At 44.4% G+C, this 18663-nt stretch overlaps 1 protein-coding gene across 1 annotated transcript; it reads right to left on the bottom strand.

The window, feature by feature from the left end:
• Positions 1–977: 977 nt before the first annotated feature.
• LOC145348204 (nuclear factor 7, brain-like) lies at positions 978–16534 on the bottom strand. The gene is made up of 7 exons (XM_080196415.1): positions 16064–16534; positions 15880–15975; positions 15556–15786; positions 15283–15372; positions 14986–15008; positions 13776–13891; positions 978–1528 (listed from the first exon to the last, which is right to left on the bottom strand). The coding sequence occupies exons 1-7, from the start codon at positions 16532–16534 to the stop codon at positions 978–980; spliced, it is 1578 nt and encodes a 525-aa protein (XP_080052541.1).
• Between the last annotated feature and the right edge of the window lie 2129 nt (positions 16535–18663).

Genomic DNA, 18663 nt, shown 5'->3' with positions numbered 1-18663 from the left:
AATGATGTGAGGCGGGTCCCCGGCACTGAGGGACAAGAACTGCAGCCAATCACCTCCAAGTTTCTGCAAACCCGCATCCCTTCAGATGAGTGACAGGCGCTCCGGCCAATCGTGCTCCCCAATTGGCTACGCCCCTGGAACGCTGCGTGTCAGCGGATAGGGCCATTCCGTTTCCGGCTTAACTGAAACAACGCCTCTCTCAGTCTGAGTGACAGCGGCACTGGCCAATCGCCCTCCACCTTCCGGGGACGACCTCCTTTTATGTCAATAAGTCATACTGACCAATCGGCTTCCCTAATGCTCGGAAACCCGCCTCTTAATCTGAATGCATGACACAACAACCAATTGACTTACGGACCACTCGAAATCCCGCCTCCCTCATGGTGACTGACAGGCAGTTGAAGCAATCGCATTTCAGACTCTCCAAAAATCCGTGTTCAGGCGCAGAGCGACAGGGGCGCGAACCAATCGCCTTCTGAGCTTCATGAACCCCGCCTCCTCAGTCTCTGTGACCTGAGTCTTCCCGGTGTCAAGAGCACCCGCTTGTTCTCTGATTGACAGTTATAGCGACCAATCGACAGTCCCACCCCTGCCCCCCCTGGAAATGACAGCCACACTGACCAATCGGCTTCTCCATTCTGCTGAATCCCGCCTCCCTCGCTCTGAGTGACATAATCTCCGACCAATCGGCTTCTCCATTCCCCGGAATCCCGCCTCCCTCACTCAGTGACAGACACAAACAACATGTTGAGTTTCTGCTTCTTGGATTTAATGATGAACTGTGGAATCTTTGAGAAAAACTGTTTCGATTCCAGTGGTTCACAGATTGTGTTGTTTGAAGAATCATTTTACAAATGTAATCACGGAGCCCCCAGTGTAAATTATAATTCAATATAATAACCACAATATGAACAGGTTCCATCAGTTTACAGCTGGCAGGAGGCAGGGAGACGGTGTGAAATTATGGGATGGATCTGTTAGAGACCTTTAATCCCGCAGATTGTCAGCGGCGCCGAGTTTTTCCCGTCGATATTCAATCCCGGGCTGAAGATGGGAAAGATTCTCTCAGTGAAAGTGTGGGTGAAAGTGTGGAGATGGGACATGTTGTCCGCATTGTAAAATGACACCTGTCCACCCTCATAGTCCAGGAAAACCCCGATCTTCCGGGGATTCACACTCGAGGTGAGGGGGGTCGGTGAGGGGGAGGTGAAGGCAGAATAATCACTTCCGGAAAACAGCCCCACCATCCAGAATCCGGACTCAGGGCTCGTGTCAATTTCCCCTTTCCTCTTCACAGACTCTCGGGCCACTCCCAGATCCCACCATGTCTTCTCCCCCACCTCCACCTCCCAGTAATGTCTCCCTGATGTGAATCCCTCTGATCCCAGGACACAGAGACCGGAATCAAACCTCTCCGGGGTGTCAGGGAGCGGCTGCTCTTCGTCTCTGAGTCTCACACTGGTCCGGTCCTCAGACAGGATGAGCCGGGGATGCGCTGTGTTCGGATCCAGAGTCAGAGAGGCTGGAGCTGGGGGAAAGTGAAAATAACACAGTCAGTGATTTAGAGAGATTGGGTAGGGGGGAGGGAGAGTGTGAGGAGTGAGGAGGAGAGCAGAGAGGTTTGTGAGGGGTCAGGGGGAATGAGGGGGAGGAGAGAGTGGGAGCAGGAATGGGATGGCAACATGGAGCCGGAGGGAGGGGAGAGGAGGGGGAATAGACCAGAAAGGAGAGACAGCGAAGAGCGGAGAGAAGATAGTGAGTGACAGAGAGATAGGGAGGGGGAATGAGAAGATAGGTGGAGGGGTGCAGTTGGGAATAGAGAAAAGAGGCAGGAATGAGAGGGACTGGAGGCAGCTGGAGTGTAAAGAGGGAGATTGAGAGTGGGATGTGGGAGATTCAGAGTGGGATGTTTTGAGTGTGGAAGCAGGGGAGAGAACGGCAGAGCAGATGACAGGGATTGGGATAGTGGGTGAGAAAGAAAGAGCAGAATAGAGAGAGGATCTGGAAGGCAGATGGTGTGGGAGGAAGAAATAAACAGACCCTTCCGTGTAAAGACAGGATGGGAAATAAAGCAGGAGGGGCAGGAAAGAATGTGAGAGAGAGGGAAAGGGGAGAGAGTCTGAAGAGAAGAGAGTGAGGGGGAGAAGTATACCAGAATGATGAGGGAAGGGGATAGGAGGTGAGGTGGAGAGAGATTATGTGTCGATGGGGGAGAATAGGAAGGTGCTGAGAGAGAGTGGGTGAGGAGCAGGGTCAGGGAGCAGGAGGGACAAATGAGTGGCTGGCAGGGAGATGGGATGGTTGTGGGAAATGGGAGAGAGATTGCAGGACAGATTGATTTCCCAGTTAAGTAGTGTCACAAGTAGGCTTACATTAACACTGCAATGAAGTTAGTGTGAAAATCCCCTAGTCACCATACTTCAGTGCCTGTTCGGGTACACTGAGGGAGAATTTAGCATTGCGAACCAGCATGTCTTTCGAACTGTGGAAGAAAACCCACGCAGACGTGAGGGAGAACGTGTAGATTCTGCACAGACGTGACCCAAACCAGGAATCGAAAGCGGCTTCCTGGCTCTGTGGGGCAGCAATGCGAACCACTGAGCCACCATGCCACACAAAGTAGGAAGAAGAGAGGAATTAAAGAGGGAGAGGCAAAGGAAGAATGGGAGGTGAGTGAGAGAGGGAGAAAGGGGAGGGAGAGAATGTAGGTGGAAAGAAGTTAGTGGGGAGAAGTGGGGAGTATGTGAGCAGAGGAGCGCATAAGTGACAGGGAGTGGAAGGAGAGAGAGATAGCAGGGTTGGGGAAGGAGAATTTGAGAGAGGGAAGACAGGCTGTGAGAAGAAGAGTGGGGGGGTGACGGTCAAGGTTGAGGAGAGAGGGAGAGGGGACAGAGATAGAGGAGAGAAAGCTGGAGACAGCGGGTGGGAGGTGATATCTCTGTGAAACATTGTGTAAATGTCACTGTACAGATTGTTCACAATCCGAGTCTGTAAGATATCACACAAAACCTCAATTCCAAGAACAAAAGAATTCGGAACAGGAGTAGACCATTCGGCCCCTCGAGCCTGTTCTGAACAAGATCATGACTGATCTGATTGAATATTGTCAGTGATCCGGCCTCCACTGCTCACTGGGGTAGAGAATTCCAACACAAATGACCCTCTGATAGAAAACAAAATCTCATCTCTGTATTAAATGCGAAATTGCTAATTTTCAAAACGTGCATTATACAAGACGCCATCACAAGGGAAACATCAACTCAGCATCAATCCTGTCGAGTCCCCTCAGTGTCTTCTATGTTTCAATAAGATCACCTCTCATTCTCCGAAACTCCAATGGATATAGGCCAAATCTGCTCAGGCTTTCATGATAGTATAACTGCCTTCATCCCAGGAATCAGTCTCTAATTCAATGGTCATTTCTTATATTATGTATATTAATAATTTGCATAAGGGAAGTGAATGTACTACTGCTAAATTTGAGATGACACAAAAATAGGTGGGAAGGCAAGTGCTGAGGATGACAGGGTCTACAGAAGGATAAAAGAAATTAGGTGTGTGAGTGAAAGCTTGGCAGATGAAAAATAATGCAGGAAAATGTGAAGTTATGCAGATTGGTGGGAAGAATAAAGGAGCTGGATATTATTTAAATAGAGAAAGCTGCAGCACAGAGGGATTTGGGATCCTTGTGCATAAATCACAAAAAAGCTGGCATGCAAGCTCAGCAAGTGTTAGGGAAGACAAATGGAATATTGACTGTAATTGAAAAGGGAATGGAGTATGAAAATAGGGCCGTCTTGCTAGAACTGTACAAGTGACTAGTTCGGCCACACCTGGAATACTGTTTTCATCCCCTGAACTCAGAAAAGACGTGCCACCATTAAAAGCAGTCCAGAGAAAGTTAATTTGATTGATTCCAAATATGGCGGGATATTTTTAACAATCAAGGCTAAGTAGGTTGGGCCTGTACTCATTGGAGTTGAGAAGAATGAGAGGTGACCTTATTGATACATACAGGATTCTCAGGGGGCTTGACGGCTTGGATGCTGATAGTTTGTTTCCCCTTGTGGGAGAGTCCACGACCAAAGGGCATATTCTCAGAGCAAAGGCTTATCCATTTAAGACAGAGATGAGGAGGAGTTTCTTCTCTCAGAGGTAGTGAATTCTTGGAACTCTTCACCGCAGAGAGGTGTAAAGACTGGAACATATCTTTGGGGCTGAGAGAGACAGATTTTTAATCAGTAATGGAATCAGGGTTATGGAAATAAGGTGGGAAAATGGAGTTGGAGGATTATCACATCAGACCAGTCCTGATCTCATTGAATGGCAGAGCAGACTCAATGAGCTAAGTGGTCTTATGATCTCATGATCTTACGTAAGGAGATCAAAATATTGCACATTACTCCAAATGCAGCCTCACTAAGGCCCTGTATGCTTGCAGGCACAGTTTTTAAAATTTGATTGTCCTTCCAATAAACACTAACATTCCATTTATATTCCTAATTACTTCCTGTAAATGCAGACAAAGGTTTTGTGATTTTTACACCAGGACATCCAGATCCCTCTCTACACTAAAGTTCTGAGTTTCTCAGTGCGATATCAGACCAGACCCCAAATTTGTTACAATATTGGATGAGGCTCCATATTTGGTTATGTTCAGAACAGGAACAATCAACGTTTTTTTGGTGCACAGAGCAACTTTGAAATCCCAGTTACTGAAGAAGGGTATAAAGCCATGAGATTCAATAATTTGAAAGAAAAACAATAATTTTTGAGACAGCGTCAGGTTGGCAATGCTGCCTCACAGCTCCAGAGACATGGGTTCAGTTCCAACCTTGGGTCACTGTCTGTGTTGAGGTTTGCACGTTCTCCCTGTGTTTGCATGGGTTTCCTCCGGGTGCTCCCGTTTCCTCCCCACATCAATGATGTGTGGATTAGGTGGATTGGCAATGTTAAATTGCCCCTTTAATTTTTGTGTGTGAGTGTGTGCCCTGTGATGGATTGGTGTCTTAACACCCTGTGCCTGTCGGCATTGTCTCTGACTCGCCAGGACCCTGAATTAGAGTAAGTGGGGAAGTGAGGAATATTTTTTTCTATTAAAGAGTCAACAAAGCAAACAGTTAATACTATATATCTTATACATGAATAATGAACGAGGTAAGCATGAATTAAAAGGAAATCCTAATTACTCACTAAGAGGATAAAGCCATAAGATTCCATAATTTGAAAGAAACACAACGCACAGTGGTGCATTGGTTCGGCTGCTACCTCACAGCTCCAGGCACTGGTCTCACACACACCTCAAACCTCATGTTAGATGACATGACCAAGGCAGAACACAAGACTTTCTCAATAATCTGTCCAAATGTCAATGATCACCATTCATTAAAAACCTTCCATAAATAATGGAGGATCAGGTGACTGGTATTAATGAGGAACAACAAGATGCTTTTATGCTTCTCAGAAATAGAGAAATGAATGAGATTTGAAGTAGATGAATTTCCCCAGACTTGGTGATCTCTATCTCAGATGCTGAAAGTAGTGACTGTCAAGAAAGTTGATGCATTGGTGGTTATCTTTCAAAATTCTACAGACCTTGCAATTGTTCCTGCAGATTGGAAGGTGCAAATGTAACTCCGATGTTTAAGAAAGAAGGGAGATAGAATATGGAGAATGAAAAACTTGTTAGCCTGACATTAGTCCGAAGGAAAATGCTAGGATCTGTAACAAATGATGTAATAACTGAACACTGAGAAAATAATGGTGAACTTGGGCACAGTCGGGATTTCGGAAAAAGGATCAGTTTAACAAACTGCATAGGAACAGGCCCTTCGGCCTTCCAATCCTGCACCGACCATGCTGCCCAACTTAACTAAAACCCTCTACCCTTTTGGGGACCATATCCCTCTGTTCCCTCCAATTCATGTACTTGTCAAGACGCCCCTTAAAAGTCACTACGGTATCCGCTTCCACTACCTTCCTCAGCAACCCAGTTCCAGGGACCCACTCTCTGAGTAAAAAATTTGTCCAGATCAATTTCCATCTGCCGTCTCTCTGCCCAAGTCTCCAACTGCTGTATCCCCTGATGGTCCTCATCGCTATCCACAAATCCACCAACCTTTTCGTCATCCGCAATCTTACTAATCCATCCAGTTACATTTTCCTCCAAATCATTTATATATATTACAAACAGCAAAGATCCCAGTACTGATCCCTAAGGATCACCACTTGTCACAGCCCTCCATTCAGAAACTCACCCTTTCATTCCTACGCTCTGTCTTCTTTGACTTTATCCACTTTGCTAGTTCACCTCTGATCCCATGCAACTTTAGCTTCTGCACCAGTCAGTCATGAGGGACCTTGTCAAAGGCCTTACTGAAGTCCATGTAGACAACATCCACTGCCCGACTCTCATCAGTCATCTTTGTCACTTCCTCGAAAAACTCGATCAAGTTTGTGAGACACGACCTCCCCTTCACAAAACCATGTTGGCTCTCACTAATACGTCCACTTATTTCCAACTGGGAATATATCCTGTCTCGAAGAATCCTCTCCGATAATTTCTCTACTACTGAAGTAAGGCTCATCGGATGGGAATTACCTGGATTATTCTTGCTACCCTTCTTAAACGTAGGAACAACATTAGGTATTCTCCAATCCTCTGGGACCTTCTCTGTAGCTAGTGAGGATGCAAAGATTTCACTCACGGCCCCAGCAATTTTCTCCCTTGCCTCTCTCAGTATTCTGGGCTATATCCCATCAGGCCCTGGGGACATGGAGGGCATTAGATATGACGAGAGGTTGGAGAAGCTTGTTTTGTTCTCCATGGAACGATGGAGGTTGAGGGGCGAATTGATAGATTATGAGGGGCATAGACAGAGTTGATATTCAGAAGCTTTCTCCCAAGGTGGAAGAGTCAATTACTAGTGAGCATAAGTTTAAGTTGCGAGGGACAAGGTTTATCGGAGATGTACGAGGCAAGTTTTTTTTACACAGAGGGTGATAGGTCTCTGGGACTCTCTGCCGAGAGAGGTGGAAGGAGATACGATAGTGGCTTTTAAGGGGAGTCTTGACAAATACATGAATAGGGTGGGAATGGATGGATATGGTTCCCCTCAGGGTAGGGGGTTTTAGTTCAGTTGGACAGCATGGCCGATGCAGGCTTGGAGGGCCAATGGGCGTGTTCCTGTGCTGTAATTTTCTTTGTTCTTTGGTATGTTGACCTTCATCGCGAGAGGATTTGAGTATTGGAATAGGGATGTTTTGCTGCCATTATATAGCACATTGGTGAGGCCACACCGGGGGTACTGCGTGCAGTTTTTGTCTCCTTATCTGAGGAAGGATGTCCTTGCTATCGAGCGAATACAGCAAAGGATTACCAGGCTGATATCTGGGGTGGCAGGTCTGTCATATGAGAAGAGACTAAGTCAGTTAGCATTATAGTCACTGCAGTTTAGAAGGGTGAAAGGGGATCTCATAGAAACTTTAAAATTCTAACAGGGTTAGACAGGATAGATTCGTAAAGAATGTTCCAAATTGTGGAGGAGTCTGGATCGAGGGTCATAGTTTGAGGATAAGGGGTAAACCTCTTAGAACTGTGGTGAGGAGAAATTTCTTCACCCAGAGGATGGTGAATCTGTGGAATTCACAATAACTGAATGTAGTTGAGGCCAAAATGTGTGATTTCAAAAAGAAATTAGATATTGTTCTTGGGGCTAATGGATCAAGGGATATGGGGAGAAGGGGGGAACAGAATATTGAATTAGATGATCTGCCATGATCAAAATAAAAAGCAGAGCATGTTTGAAGGGCCAAATGGCCAACTCCTGCTTCTAATTTCTATGTTAACTGGAGAACTATCTGGAGTGGCAGTTATCTGTCAACCACCTGAAATCAGTTGGTTCATGAGTGTTAATCAGTGCAGCAGGAAGTAAAACTAGCAAGCGACTCAGCAGAGAGTCTATAAATAAGACACATCTTTCAAAATGCATTGCCAGTAATAGGTGCATGAGACAGGTGACTGCGCTGGACTGGGATGGAAACTGAATGAGGGGCGAATCAGGTTCATGCGGGAATGAAATGCACAGGAGAAAGAAATGTGGTTATCATTGGAATTATTCCAAGTTAATTAAGTGAGTAATTTAATTAAATTTAAGTAGATAACATGAGGAACAATGCAAGACAGGTGTTATGTTGCAGTTGAGGAATGTGTGATTTTGGATGTCCAGGTTATCCATGACTAACACACCTACAGAAAGTGTGAGCAGCTGGAGGACTTCCAGATCAGAATGAGTGAGTTAGAGGCTGAACTGCAGACACTGCACAACGTAAGGGAATGGGAGAAATCCCTGGATAATTTGATCCGGAATATGGTCACACCTCTGAGAATAGGGTCATCTGTTTTGGTCAGCAGTGAGTGACAGGAAGATGTGGCCGAGAGTCAGACAAGTGAAGGGACTGAGCAGACAGTAATGGAGAAGCCTCAGACTTTGCAGTTGTTGAAAAGATTTGAGGTGCTTATAATCTGTGTGGATGAAAACAAAGGCTGCAAAGTGAATGAGCAGTCTAACCATGGCACCATGGTACAGGAAGCCTATGAAGTGCGGGATGACAAACAGGAATGTGGTGGCAGTGGGGGACAATATAGTGTGGGACACAGATACTGATCTCTGCAGCAAAAGCGAGAGCCCAGACAGCTGTGTTGCTTGACCGTACCAGAGTTCTGAGCTGGAGAGGAATTTTCATTGTAAGTGGGAGGATCCAGTTGGCATGGTCTATTTAGGCACAAAAGACATAGACACGACAAGCAAAGAAGATTGTCCTGGTCCACTCCTCTAATGGTCAATCAGGGTGATATTGTGGGCTGGGACACTGAGGTTGGAGGGAAGTGGTCACAGAAGCAGGGATATTTGGGATGTCTGTAAAGGGCATAGTCACCATGAGAGGCTCGGTACCAATTACGGAGAAGAACCTCAAAGGTATTAATCTCTGGATAATTACCTGAGCTACATGTAAACTGGCAGAGGGAAAATGAGATGGCAAAGATGAATGTTCAAAGGCTGGTGTCTGGATCATGCGCATTGGCACCAGTATTGGGGATAGTGGGTTGTTTTCATTTGATTTATTATTGTCACTTTTGTACTGTGAAAAATATTGTTTCTTGCAGGCTACACAGATGAAAAGTAGTGTTCATAGAGTACATATGAGAGAAGGAAAGTATAGGATGCTGAATATAGTGTTGCAGTTACAGATAGGATGAAGAGAAAGCTCAGCTTAATATATGATACCACCAATCAAAAGTCTGATGGCAGCAAGGAAGAATCTATTCTTGAGTTGGTTTGTATGTGTTCTCAGACTTTTGTATCTTTTTCCCGACAGAAGAAGTTGGAAGAGAATATGTCCAGGGTGCAGGGGTACATGATTATGCTGGCTGCTTTTCCTGAGGCAGCGAGAAGTGTAGACAGAGTCAATGGATGGGGGGTTGGTTTGCGTGATGGATTAGGCTGCATTCACAACCCTCTGTAGTTACTTGCTGGCTTGGTCAGAGCAGGAGCCATATCGTGCACCTGTAAAAGTTGGTGAGAGTCATGGTGGTCATGCTAAATTTCCTGAGACTCCTGAGAAAGTAGAGGCACTGTTGATCTTTCTTAACTATAGTATTGGCATGGAGGGACCAGGACAATGTGTTGGATACCTTGAAACCTGAAGCTCAAGACCACTTCCACTTCCTCCCTGTTTTTGTAGACAGGAGCATGTCCTCCAATACACTTCCTGAAGTTAATGACTCTTGTTCATTTTACGACACTGAGGGAGATTGTCGTCACACCATTTTACCAGATTCTCTATCTCTTTCCTGTTGCCCGTCTCATCATTATTTGAGATTTGACCCACTCTGGGCGTATCATCAGCAAATTTGAATATTGAGCTGGAGGGGAATTTGGCCACATGGTCATAGGTGTATGAGGAGTATAGTAGGGGACTGAGAAAACAGCCTTGTGGAACACTGGAGTTGAGGATGATCACAGAGGAGATGCTGTTACCTGCCCTGACTGATTGTGGTCTGTAGAAAAGGAAATCTAGGATCCAGTTGCAAAGGGAGGAGCCAAGCCATAGGCCACGGAGTTTGTAGATGAGTTTTGAAGGAATAATGGTGTTGAAGGCTGAGCAGTAGTCGATAAATAGGAATCTGACATAGGGGTCCTTTTTCTCTAGGTGTTCCAAGGTTGAGTGTAGGGCCAGGGAGAGGGCATCTGCTGTGGAACTTTTGTGGTGATAGGCCAACTGTCATGGATCCAGGTAATCTGGGAGGCTGGAATTGTTTTGTGCCATGACAAACCTTTCAAAGCATTCCATAATGATGGATATTAGAACCACCAGACGGTAGTCAAGTTAAAGTTTATTTATTAGTCACAAGTAAGGCTTACATTAACACTGCAATGAAGTTACTGTGAAATTCCCCTAGTCGCCACAGTCTGGCACCTGTTCAGGTCAATGCACCTAACCAGCATGTCTTTCAGAATGTGGGAGGAAATGGGAGCACCCGGAGGAAACCCAAGCTAACACAGGGAGAACGTGCAAACTACACACAGACAGTGACGCAAGCTGGGAATTGAACCTGGGTCCCTGGCACTGTGAAGCAGCAGTGCTAAACACTGTGCTACATTGCCGCTCCCCCATGCTGCCTCATTGTTGGGACGGTCTACACCTGAACTGCTAGAATGAGTGTTCCAGCAAATTGCATAACTCGGGAAGTGAAAAGGGCTTCAAACTAAACTCAGAGGGTAAGCCACCTTGAATATATGTGGCAAATCCAGGGGTAGATTCAAGGCAAGAAACCATCATAATAATATGGGAAATGAGGATCATCGAATAGCGGGAATGGACAAAGAGATAAAACCTAAGAATACATCAATAGTCATGACTAAATAGTACAAAGATAATAAAAAGATGAAACTAAAGGCTCTGCATCTGAATGCACACAACATTCATAATAAGGTAAACAAAATGATAACACACATTGAAGTAAATGAATATGATCTGATAACTTTACAGAGACAATGCTGCAGGAGGAAAGGATAACATTTAATAACATTCAAGAAGAATAGAAAGCTAGGTAAAGGTGGAGGGGGAGCACTGTTTATCAAGGACCTCATTGTGCAATAGCTGGAGATGATCTTGGTTCAGGAGATCTGGATATAAAATCGGTTTGGAGATGAGGAATAGTCGGGAAAGAAGTCAATAGTGGGAGTGGTCTACAATCCTTGCAACAGTAGCCACAATGTGGGTCACAGATAAAGGGACAGTAATAATCATGAGTGATTTTAATCTGAATATAAACTGGAAAAATCAGGCTGTAATTGTCTGGATGGGCAGTTCACAGAATTCTTTCGGGAAAGTTTCTCATCGCAGAACGTTCTGGAATTAACCAGACAGTAGGTTATATTAGACTTGGCTTTGTGTAATGTGACAGGAATAATTAGTGAAATCAGATGAAGGCCGCACTGGGTCGCAGCAACTACAATATGATTGAATTTGAAATCCAGTTTGAAAGGGAAAAGAGAGGGTCTAAGATCGGTATCCTCAACTTAAATAGGAGCAACTATCTGGTCATGAAAGCTAAGCTAGTTGTTGTGAACTGGGTCCCCAGGCTTGGGGATATATCGATAGAGAAGGAGTGGCAGATATTTAAGATGATATTTCAGAATATTCAGAATAAATATATTCCTACTATAAAGAAAATCCCCAATGGGAGGACCCACCATCTGTGGTTCACTGAAGAAGTTAAGGAAAGACTCAAATTCATGGAAAAAGCATATAACTGAGCAAGGAGGAATGGCAGATCAGATGACTGATGAGAATGTAAAGAACAGCAGAGATCAAACCCCACAATAATGTAGCAGCAGCAAAATGGGTATCCAGTGTTCCCACACTGAACATAAGGAGAAGTCACATTGTCTGTACAAACTGGAGGCACTTGGCATTCCAGGAGACTCAGTACGATTTTGATCTTTCACTGGATGCTGATGCCTCACCCAGAGAAACAATCTATGCAATAGTTTAATCCCTGGTCTTAAAGGGACCATTAGAAACCCCATTGGAAATGATGTAAGGAGTTTATTTGCTCTGTTTCCTGCTTAATGTTTATACAACAAATAACAGCATTAAAAAAGCAAAATTTACCATTATCACAGCGCTGTTCCTGTGATCTTGATGTTTGGAAATTGGTTTTCTCATTTTCTACATTCAAACACTGACTGTTCCTCAAAACGATTCCACTGGTTCTAAAGTGTTTAGGCTCACACTGCAGGAATGAAGGGAGCTTTTGATGATTTCTTGGTGACCAGGAGGTGAGTTATTCTTCTTATTCCTGCTTGCTGCTCCTTTCTCTCTCTCACCCCTGCTGTTTTTTTTCATGAGGATTTCTTGTCCCTGTCCCCTCTGCAACTGTACAGGGCACTGGTGAGGCCGCAGCTGGAGTACTGTGTGCAGTTTTGGGTGCTGTACTTACGCAAGGATATTTTGGCCTTGGAGGGAGTGCAGAGGAGGTTTACTAGGCTGATGCCGGAGTTGAGGGGGTTGAGCTATGAGGAGAGGCTGAATAAACTAGGCTTGTACTCGTTGGAGTTTAGAAGAATGAGGGGAGATCTCATTGAGATGTATAAGATGATGAATGGGATGGATAGGATAGAGGTGGAGAGACTCTTCCTGCTCAGAAAGGACAGTAGGACTAGGGGGCACAGCCTCAAGATAAAGGGGGGGCGGTTTTGAATGGAGTTGAGGAAGAACTTCTTCACTCAAAAGGTGGTGAATCTCTGGAATTCTCTGCCCGTTGAAGTGGTGGAGGCTGCCTCGCTAAATATTTTTAAGACGCGGGTTGATGGGTTTTTGATAAGCGAGGGGATTAAGGGTTATGGGGAGAGGGCGGGAATGTGGAACTGAGCCACGACAGATCAGCCATGATCTTATTGAATGGCGGGGCAGGCTCAAAGGGCCAGATGGCCTACTCCTGCTCCTATTTCTTATGTTCTTCAGGAACAAAAGAACCTTTTCCCACACTCCAAACCACTGAGAAACTGGACAGTGATTTTGTTCTGAAGATCAGCCCTCAGAATGGATTGGGCCTCTGAACAAACACACAGAGTGAGCGGTGGGTTTACTGGTTCACTACCTCCATGGAGTCGCTCAAAAACTCAACCTCAATCCAAACTGCCCTGTCACCCTCTCTATTCTAGATTGAAAGCTATACCTACCTTGATCTAGACTCTGTGACTGTATGAAACCTGTGGATGTTTATAACCACACTTTTATTATGGACCTTGAACATTTCAATAAGATCATCACATTCCCTCCCTTATCCACTGCAGACTCGCACTTTCTGCATCCATCCTCTTGATTAAGGTGCCCAATTCCACCAAACAGAATATCTGCCATTTAACACTTGCTCTCTAATGTCTGTGTTTCATCCTGATAAATGATGATTGAAAAAATGTTTCCCAGAATGACAGAGGAGACCAGTCCAGTCTCACGGAGCAATTCCATTTCACATCCTGAGATTGGTGCTCTATTCTGCTGGTTATACAGATCCCTTCACTGCTTTGACACACAGTGCTGATGGCTTCAGACACTTATCCAGAGAAACCTCAAAGAGTAATATGAGAATGGGGAGACTGCAGGTATTAACAGCCGGATATGAGTATTTAATCTGGAATCTGGGAGCCTGTTTAGTTTACTCACAACTGGATTTATAATCGAGAAAATCAATATAAGAGATTTACCGGGTTTACTGAAGTTTATCATTTCTCTCCATACTCGGTACAGTAATAGGCCTTTGTACTTTCCGATAGACAGGGTGGCAGCAGATACTGAGAGTGTGTCACTGTCATCACTAATCCTGTAAATGGTAAAAATGATGCTGTGAATTTGTCTTTGTTGGAAGATTTTAGAAATTATTTAAATGGTCAAGTTTACAGCATTTTTGATGATAGACAAAATGTACAAAGTGAAATGCTCGTCTCGCTTCTCCAACTGAAAAACGGTTAACTTGGAAATTCAAGGACAGAGAACGGAAACATCCATGTCCTGAAAAAGGTTCAAAACCCGATAACAGACACCACACACTGCAGGAAATGATAAAGACATAGTCTGTCCACTTGCTGTATGATAAACAGTTTGTAGAACAAAGAGAAGACCCCAAAGCTGAATATCCAATTCTGTAATCCCTGGGCCCACAATTCTCCCAGAATGCTGCTCTCCTCCACTTCCGACACCTTAAACATCTCTGATTTCAGTCACTCCCACATTGGGAGCTGGACCTTCAGCTGCCGAGGTCCTGAACTCTGGAATACCTCCCTGATCCCCTCCATTTCTCTAATTCTCTTTCTTCCTTTAAGACACTCTCCACCTCCGTCAAGCAGATTAATATTTCCTCATTATCAATTTACATTATAACACACCTCGGAAACTCCTTAGGATATTAATTTACAATAAAAGGTTCTATATAAATACAAGTGTTTACTCTTGTGGTTGTTAACGACATAGAGCCAGTTTGTATTTAGTATAAACTTAGAATCCATTCCCCCTTTAACGTGAGACTTTCTTAGGTTGTTTAGGCTCCATGCAGGGACATGGGTGACCCACTCCGTGGAAACATGGATCATGTGGCTCTCTCAGGGTCAGTGGGAGGTCACAGACATGAACAGCCAACATCGGGCAAGTGATCACTTCCGGCCTGATTGTATTATTTACACTTCCCGGTTATTTATTACAATATCGTTGAACAGTTATGTAAAATCACTGTAATGAGGTGAGTTATCATAAAGTTCTCGTCAGTGTGTGTACGCGGAGCTTTCCTGCAGTGTGTGATGTCTTGGTAACTAATGACCGAACATTTAAAGTTATGACAACAACCAATAAATAAATTCAAAATAACACTTCACTGAGTTTATTTTACCAAACTGCAGAGTTTCAGTAAAGAACATGTCCTACCTTCTCTTCCGACAAGCTTCCTCCTGAAAGAAATGAATGAGGAACAGTGAGGATGACATTAACAGATTTCAGGAGCAGTTCGACAGGCTGGTGAAATGAGCAGACTCAGAGCAGATGAGATTTCGCACGGAAATGTAAAGTGATGCATTTTGGAAGGAAGATTGTGGAGAGTCAAATAAACTGGAATTGAACATCAGTCCTGCTCACAGACACAGTGACTCACACACCATCCCAGACACACCCACACACTCACAACATGGAACCGGAACTGGATAACAATGGGAGTTCCAGGGATACATTGAACTTAGGAAACATGGAAATAATCACAAAACAAGTGTGAAAATCAAGAAAACTCATTCTCAGGAGGTTACAGGAATTCCCGGGAATCTGCAGATAGTGTGGGAGCCATTAGATCCGAGACAACAGGAAAACGGTTCAGGAAGGGACACACAATTCTGTTCAATACAGTTAGTATTTTTCAGTAAATTCTATATTAATTTCACCATTACCATCAGTTATTTAGTGACCGTGTGACGTTTCCCTAAACTGAGCTGCAATATATTCCCTCACCTTCAGAAATATCAGCTGGTCGTTTTCCATCTGTTTCTGCAACTTTGAGAGTTTCTCCTCAATAGAATTTAAATTCTCCTGAATCTCTCGAAGGTTTCTCTCCATCGGTTCTAGAATCCTCTCCTCTTCTTCCCTGAGGTCTCTGAGTAATCGCTGCTCTTTCTCAGTGAGAATCTGGTGCATTTTGGTGAACTCGGATGTGATATGGGTCTGCAGACTGCTCGACTGTTCCTACCCAATGAAATGTGAAATATAATTAATGTCCCGCGATAGAGCGAACAAACCGAATCGAGATCCCAGAAAATCAGCACAGGGAGACCTTACCCTAACTTCAGAAACCTTCTCTTTCTGTTTCTCTTCCATTTCTAGAACCGCCGATTTCTTCTCTGTGAGAGAATCGAGGGAAGATTTGAGCTGATCCTGGGATTGGGAGAGAAAATCATAGAATGAAAATGCTGGATGTTGAAAATGTGATAAAACTATCAGGTAAATAATATTTCCCTTTTACCTTATAGATTTCAACAGCTTCTTTAATGGGCAGGAAATTATGAGATTTGTGTTCCCGCGAATCTCTACAAATCAGACAGAGCAATTTCTTGTCAGTTTCACAAAACAGCTTCAGTTCTTCCTGGTGTTCCTCACAGTGAAGTTTACTTTCCTTCTCTTTCGGATTCAGCTTTAATTGTCGAGCTTTCTCGGCCAGATTCGCTAAGGCCCGATTTACCCTGAGGTTTCTTTCCGGAAACTCCTCTCTGCATTCCGGGCAGGAGTTTATCTCCTTCTTTTCCCAACACTGGGTGATACAGGAGCGGCAGAAGTTGTGTCCACAATCCAGTATTACCGGATCAGTGAAGAAATCGAGACAAATGGGACAAATTGTCTCCTCGGTCAAACTCTGGAGCTGTTGTTTGGAAGCCATGTTCACACTCAGCACTTCCTGATTCAAACCGCTTTCAGTTTCGGAGTTACTGCCGCACATCCTCAGTTCAGCTATTTACTGATAAAGTTCACTGCAGCATTCAGGGAATTATTATTACAGAGTGGGCCATGTCCTCGCCACTTTCACACTGGAGATAACAACTGGCGCGGTCTCAAGGATAACGGAGGGAAATCATTGAACTCAGTCGGGGGCAGGTTGGGCTCCCGGGGATGTTGACAGTGGAAAGAGAGAGAGAGAGATGCAGAGATAGAATGGGGAGAAGGGGTGGAGATGGGAGGGATCGAGATTCCATTACATTTCTCTTCAGTCTGAACCCTGTGCCGATTAAAACCACTCTGGTGAAACTCGGTGTGAGATCTGGATCCAGAAATTGAATTGTGTTCATGACTGCAGCCGCTCACATTAAAACATCAAGTACTATAAATGTCAAGGAGACATTTTACACAGCAGGTATCGGGAAAATATTTAAAGGGTTCCACCTGTGAAGTTTGGTTTGTTTTCTAGAAAGAGAAACTTGTGGTTTTATAAATGTTTATGAATCCCCCCCAGGGACTCCGACCCAGAGAAACATCAACTGATGACGGAGCGAAAACAGAAAATGCTGGAAAATCTCAGCGGGTCTGACAGCATCTGTGGAGAGAGAACAGAGCTAACGTTTCGTGTCTGGATGTCTCTTCGTCAGATTCCAACATCCGCAGTAATTTGCTTTTAGGTGATAAGGGAACATTTGAAGTGGAATCTCCCCTCCAATATTGGGCGGAGTTTCTTCACACAGAGTGGGGAGAATGTGGAACTCGCTGTCACATGGAGTGGTTGAGGGAGAGAGAGTTGATACATTGACAGTTCTGCTCTCCCAGTCCCTGATAAAGTGGAAGCACATCACAGGGTGTGGGGGCAGGACTGTGGGACATGGGAAATGGGAGAGGGTAAAACGACATCCTATTGGGATTGAATCTGAAGAGTTTCCCCCAACACTCGCACTATTCCAGCAAGAAAAAACACAGGCTGTGAAGTTTTCCGATGAATCAGATTCATTGAGAGGCATTTTTGTGAAGTTGGGAAAATGGCAGGTAGAGGTAGAGAGATCAGTGTGGGTTGGAAATCAATGTCTTGTTTTATTGCAGAGATATTGTCTGTGATTATGGTGTAAAATGTTTCATATATCTGACAGTGTTGAGCATTGGGTTTTATTGTTACTGCCTGGGCGTTAATCAGCTCCTGTGTGGAGAACAGGAAAGACAATCTGTCCTGGGGACATGGACTCCCCTTACACAGCCCAGAGGAATTTAGTGACATTCATTTCAACACATGGAAAATCTGGGAAGTTTGTGTCATTGGCGACAATCCTCCCGCTGGATGGAATTCTCCTCGATTTTGGGAAATTCTCTCACCCATCATCAGCACTGCGGGTAGTTCTGTTTTCATCGTTAAAATCTGACCGGAGACAATCAGGAGTCAAATCATGCAACAATTTTATACGTTAAAGTGTCGGAAAATGTGAATTCTCTCTGGGGATAGATATTCGGACCATTGTAACTTTCCAGGGTGACAAGGTGCGGAGCCCAGTGGCATTTTCTGACTGTCATTTCCGGCCAAAAAAATCTGGGAAGTTTCTGTCAGTTGTGTCAATCTCTCTACTTGACGGCTGCTCCTGTTCTTGTGAGCAATTCATTGCGTGTGCAGTCAGTTTCTGGGATGGGTTGAGACTCTGTGTGAACGCAAGTCTTTCATTGTTACAAAGCGCACCGCTGCCACCTGCTGACGGAATCACAGTGCTGCAGGGAAGCATTCCCCATTAAAAACGGCCCAAGAAATGGGGACTGTCTCTGAAGGTTCACAGATTCAATGGACCAGTTAACCTCTTTCTGTGTTGTATCAGACTGGCATTGTTATTTATTCAGAACCTTGGATCTGATCAAATCCAAATTAACAAATCCCATTCAGTAAATCCCATTGTTTGATGAGATGTTCCCTGACTATTAGTGAGAAAGATTATCAGGATAATCACATTAATATTCACAGTTCTGTGAGAAGGCTTTACGCAGTAAAATTCTGCAATAACTGAATACATGCTGCTATATTTAGTTGGTTTAGAAACCCGCAATGAACATATTTAAGTATAAATTGTTGTGCTGACAGCGGGAGTAAACAACAGTAATCGTGGAGCA

The sequence above is a fragment of the Carcharhinus amblyrhynchos genome, chromosome 9 (assembly GCF_965287045.1).
Source record: "Carcharhinus amblyrhynchos chromosome 9, sCarAmb.v2.hapA, whole genome shotgun sequence".
NCBI lineage: Eukaryota > Metazoa > Chordata > Chondrichthyes > Carcharhiniformes > Carcharhinidae > Carcharhinus > Carcharhinus amblyrhynchos.
The sequence above is the reverse complement of the archived record's forward strand: the minus strand, read 5'-3'. Positions and strand labels throughout refer to the sequence as shown.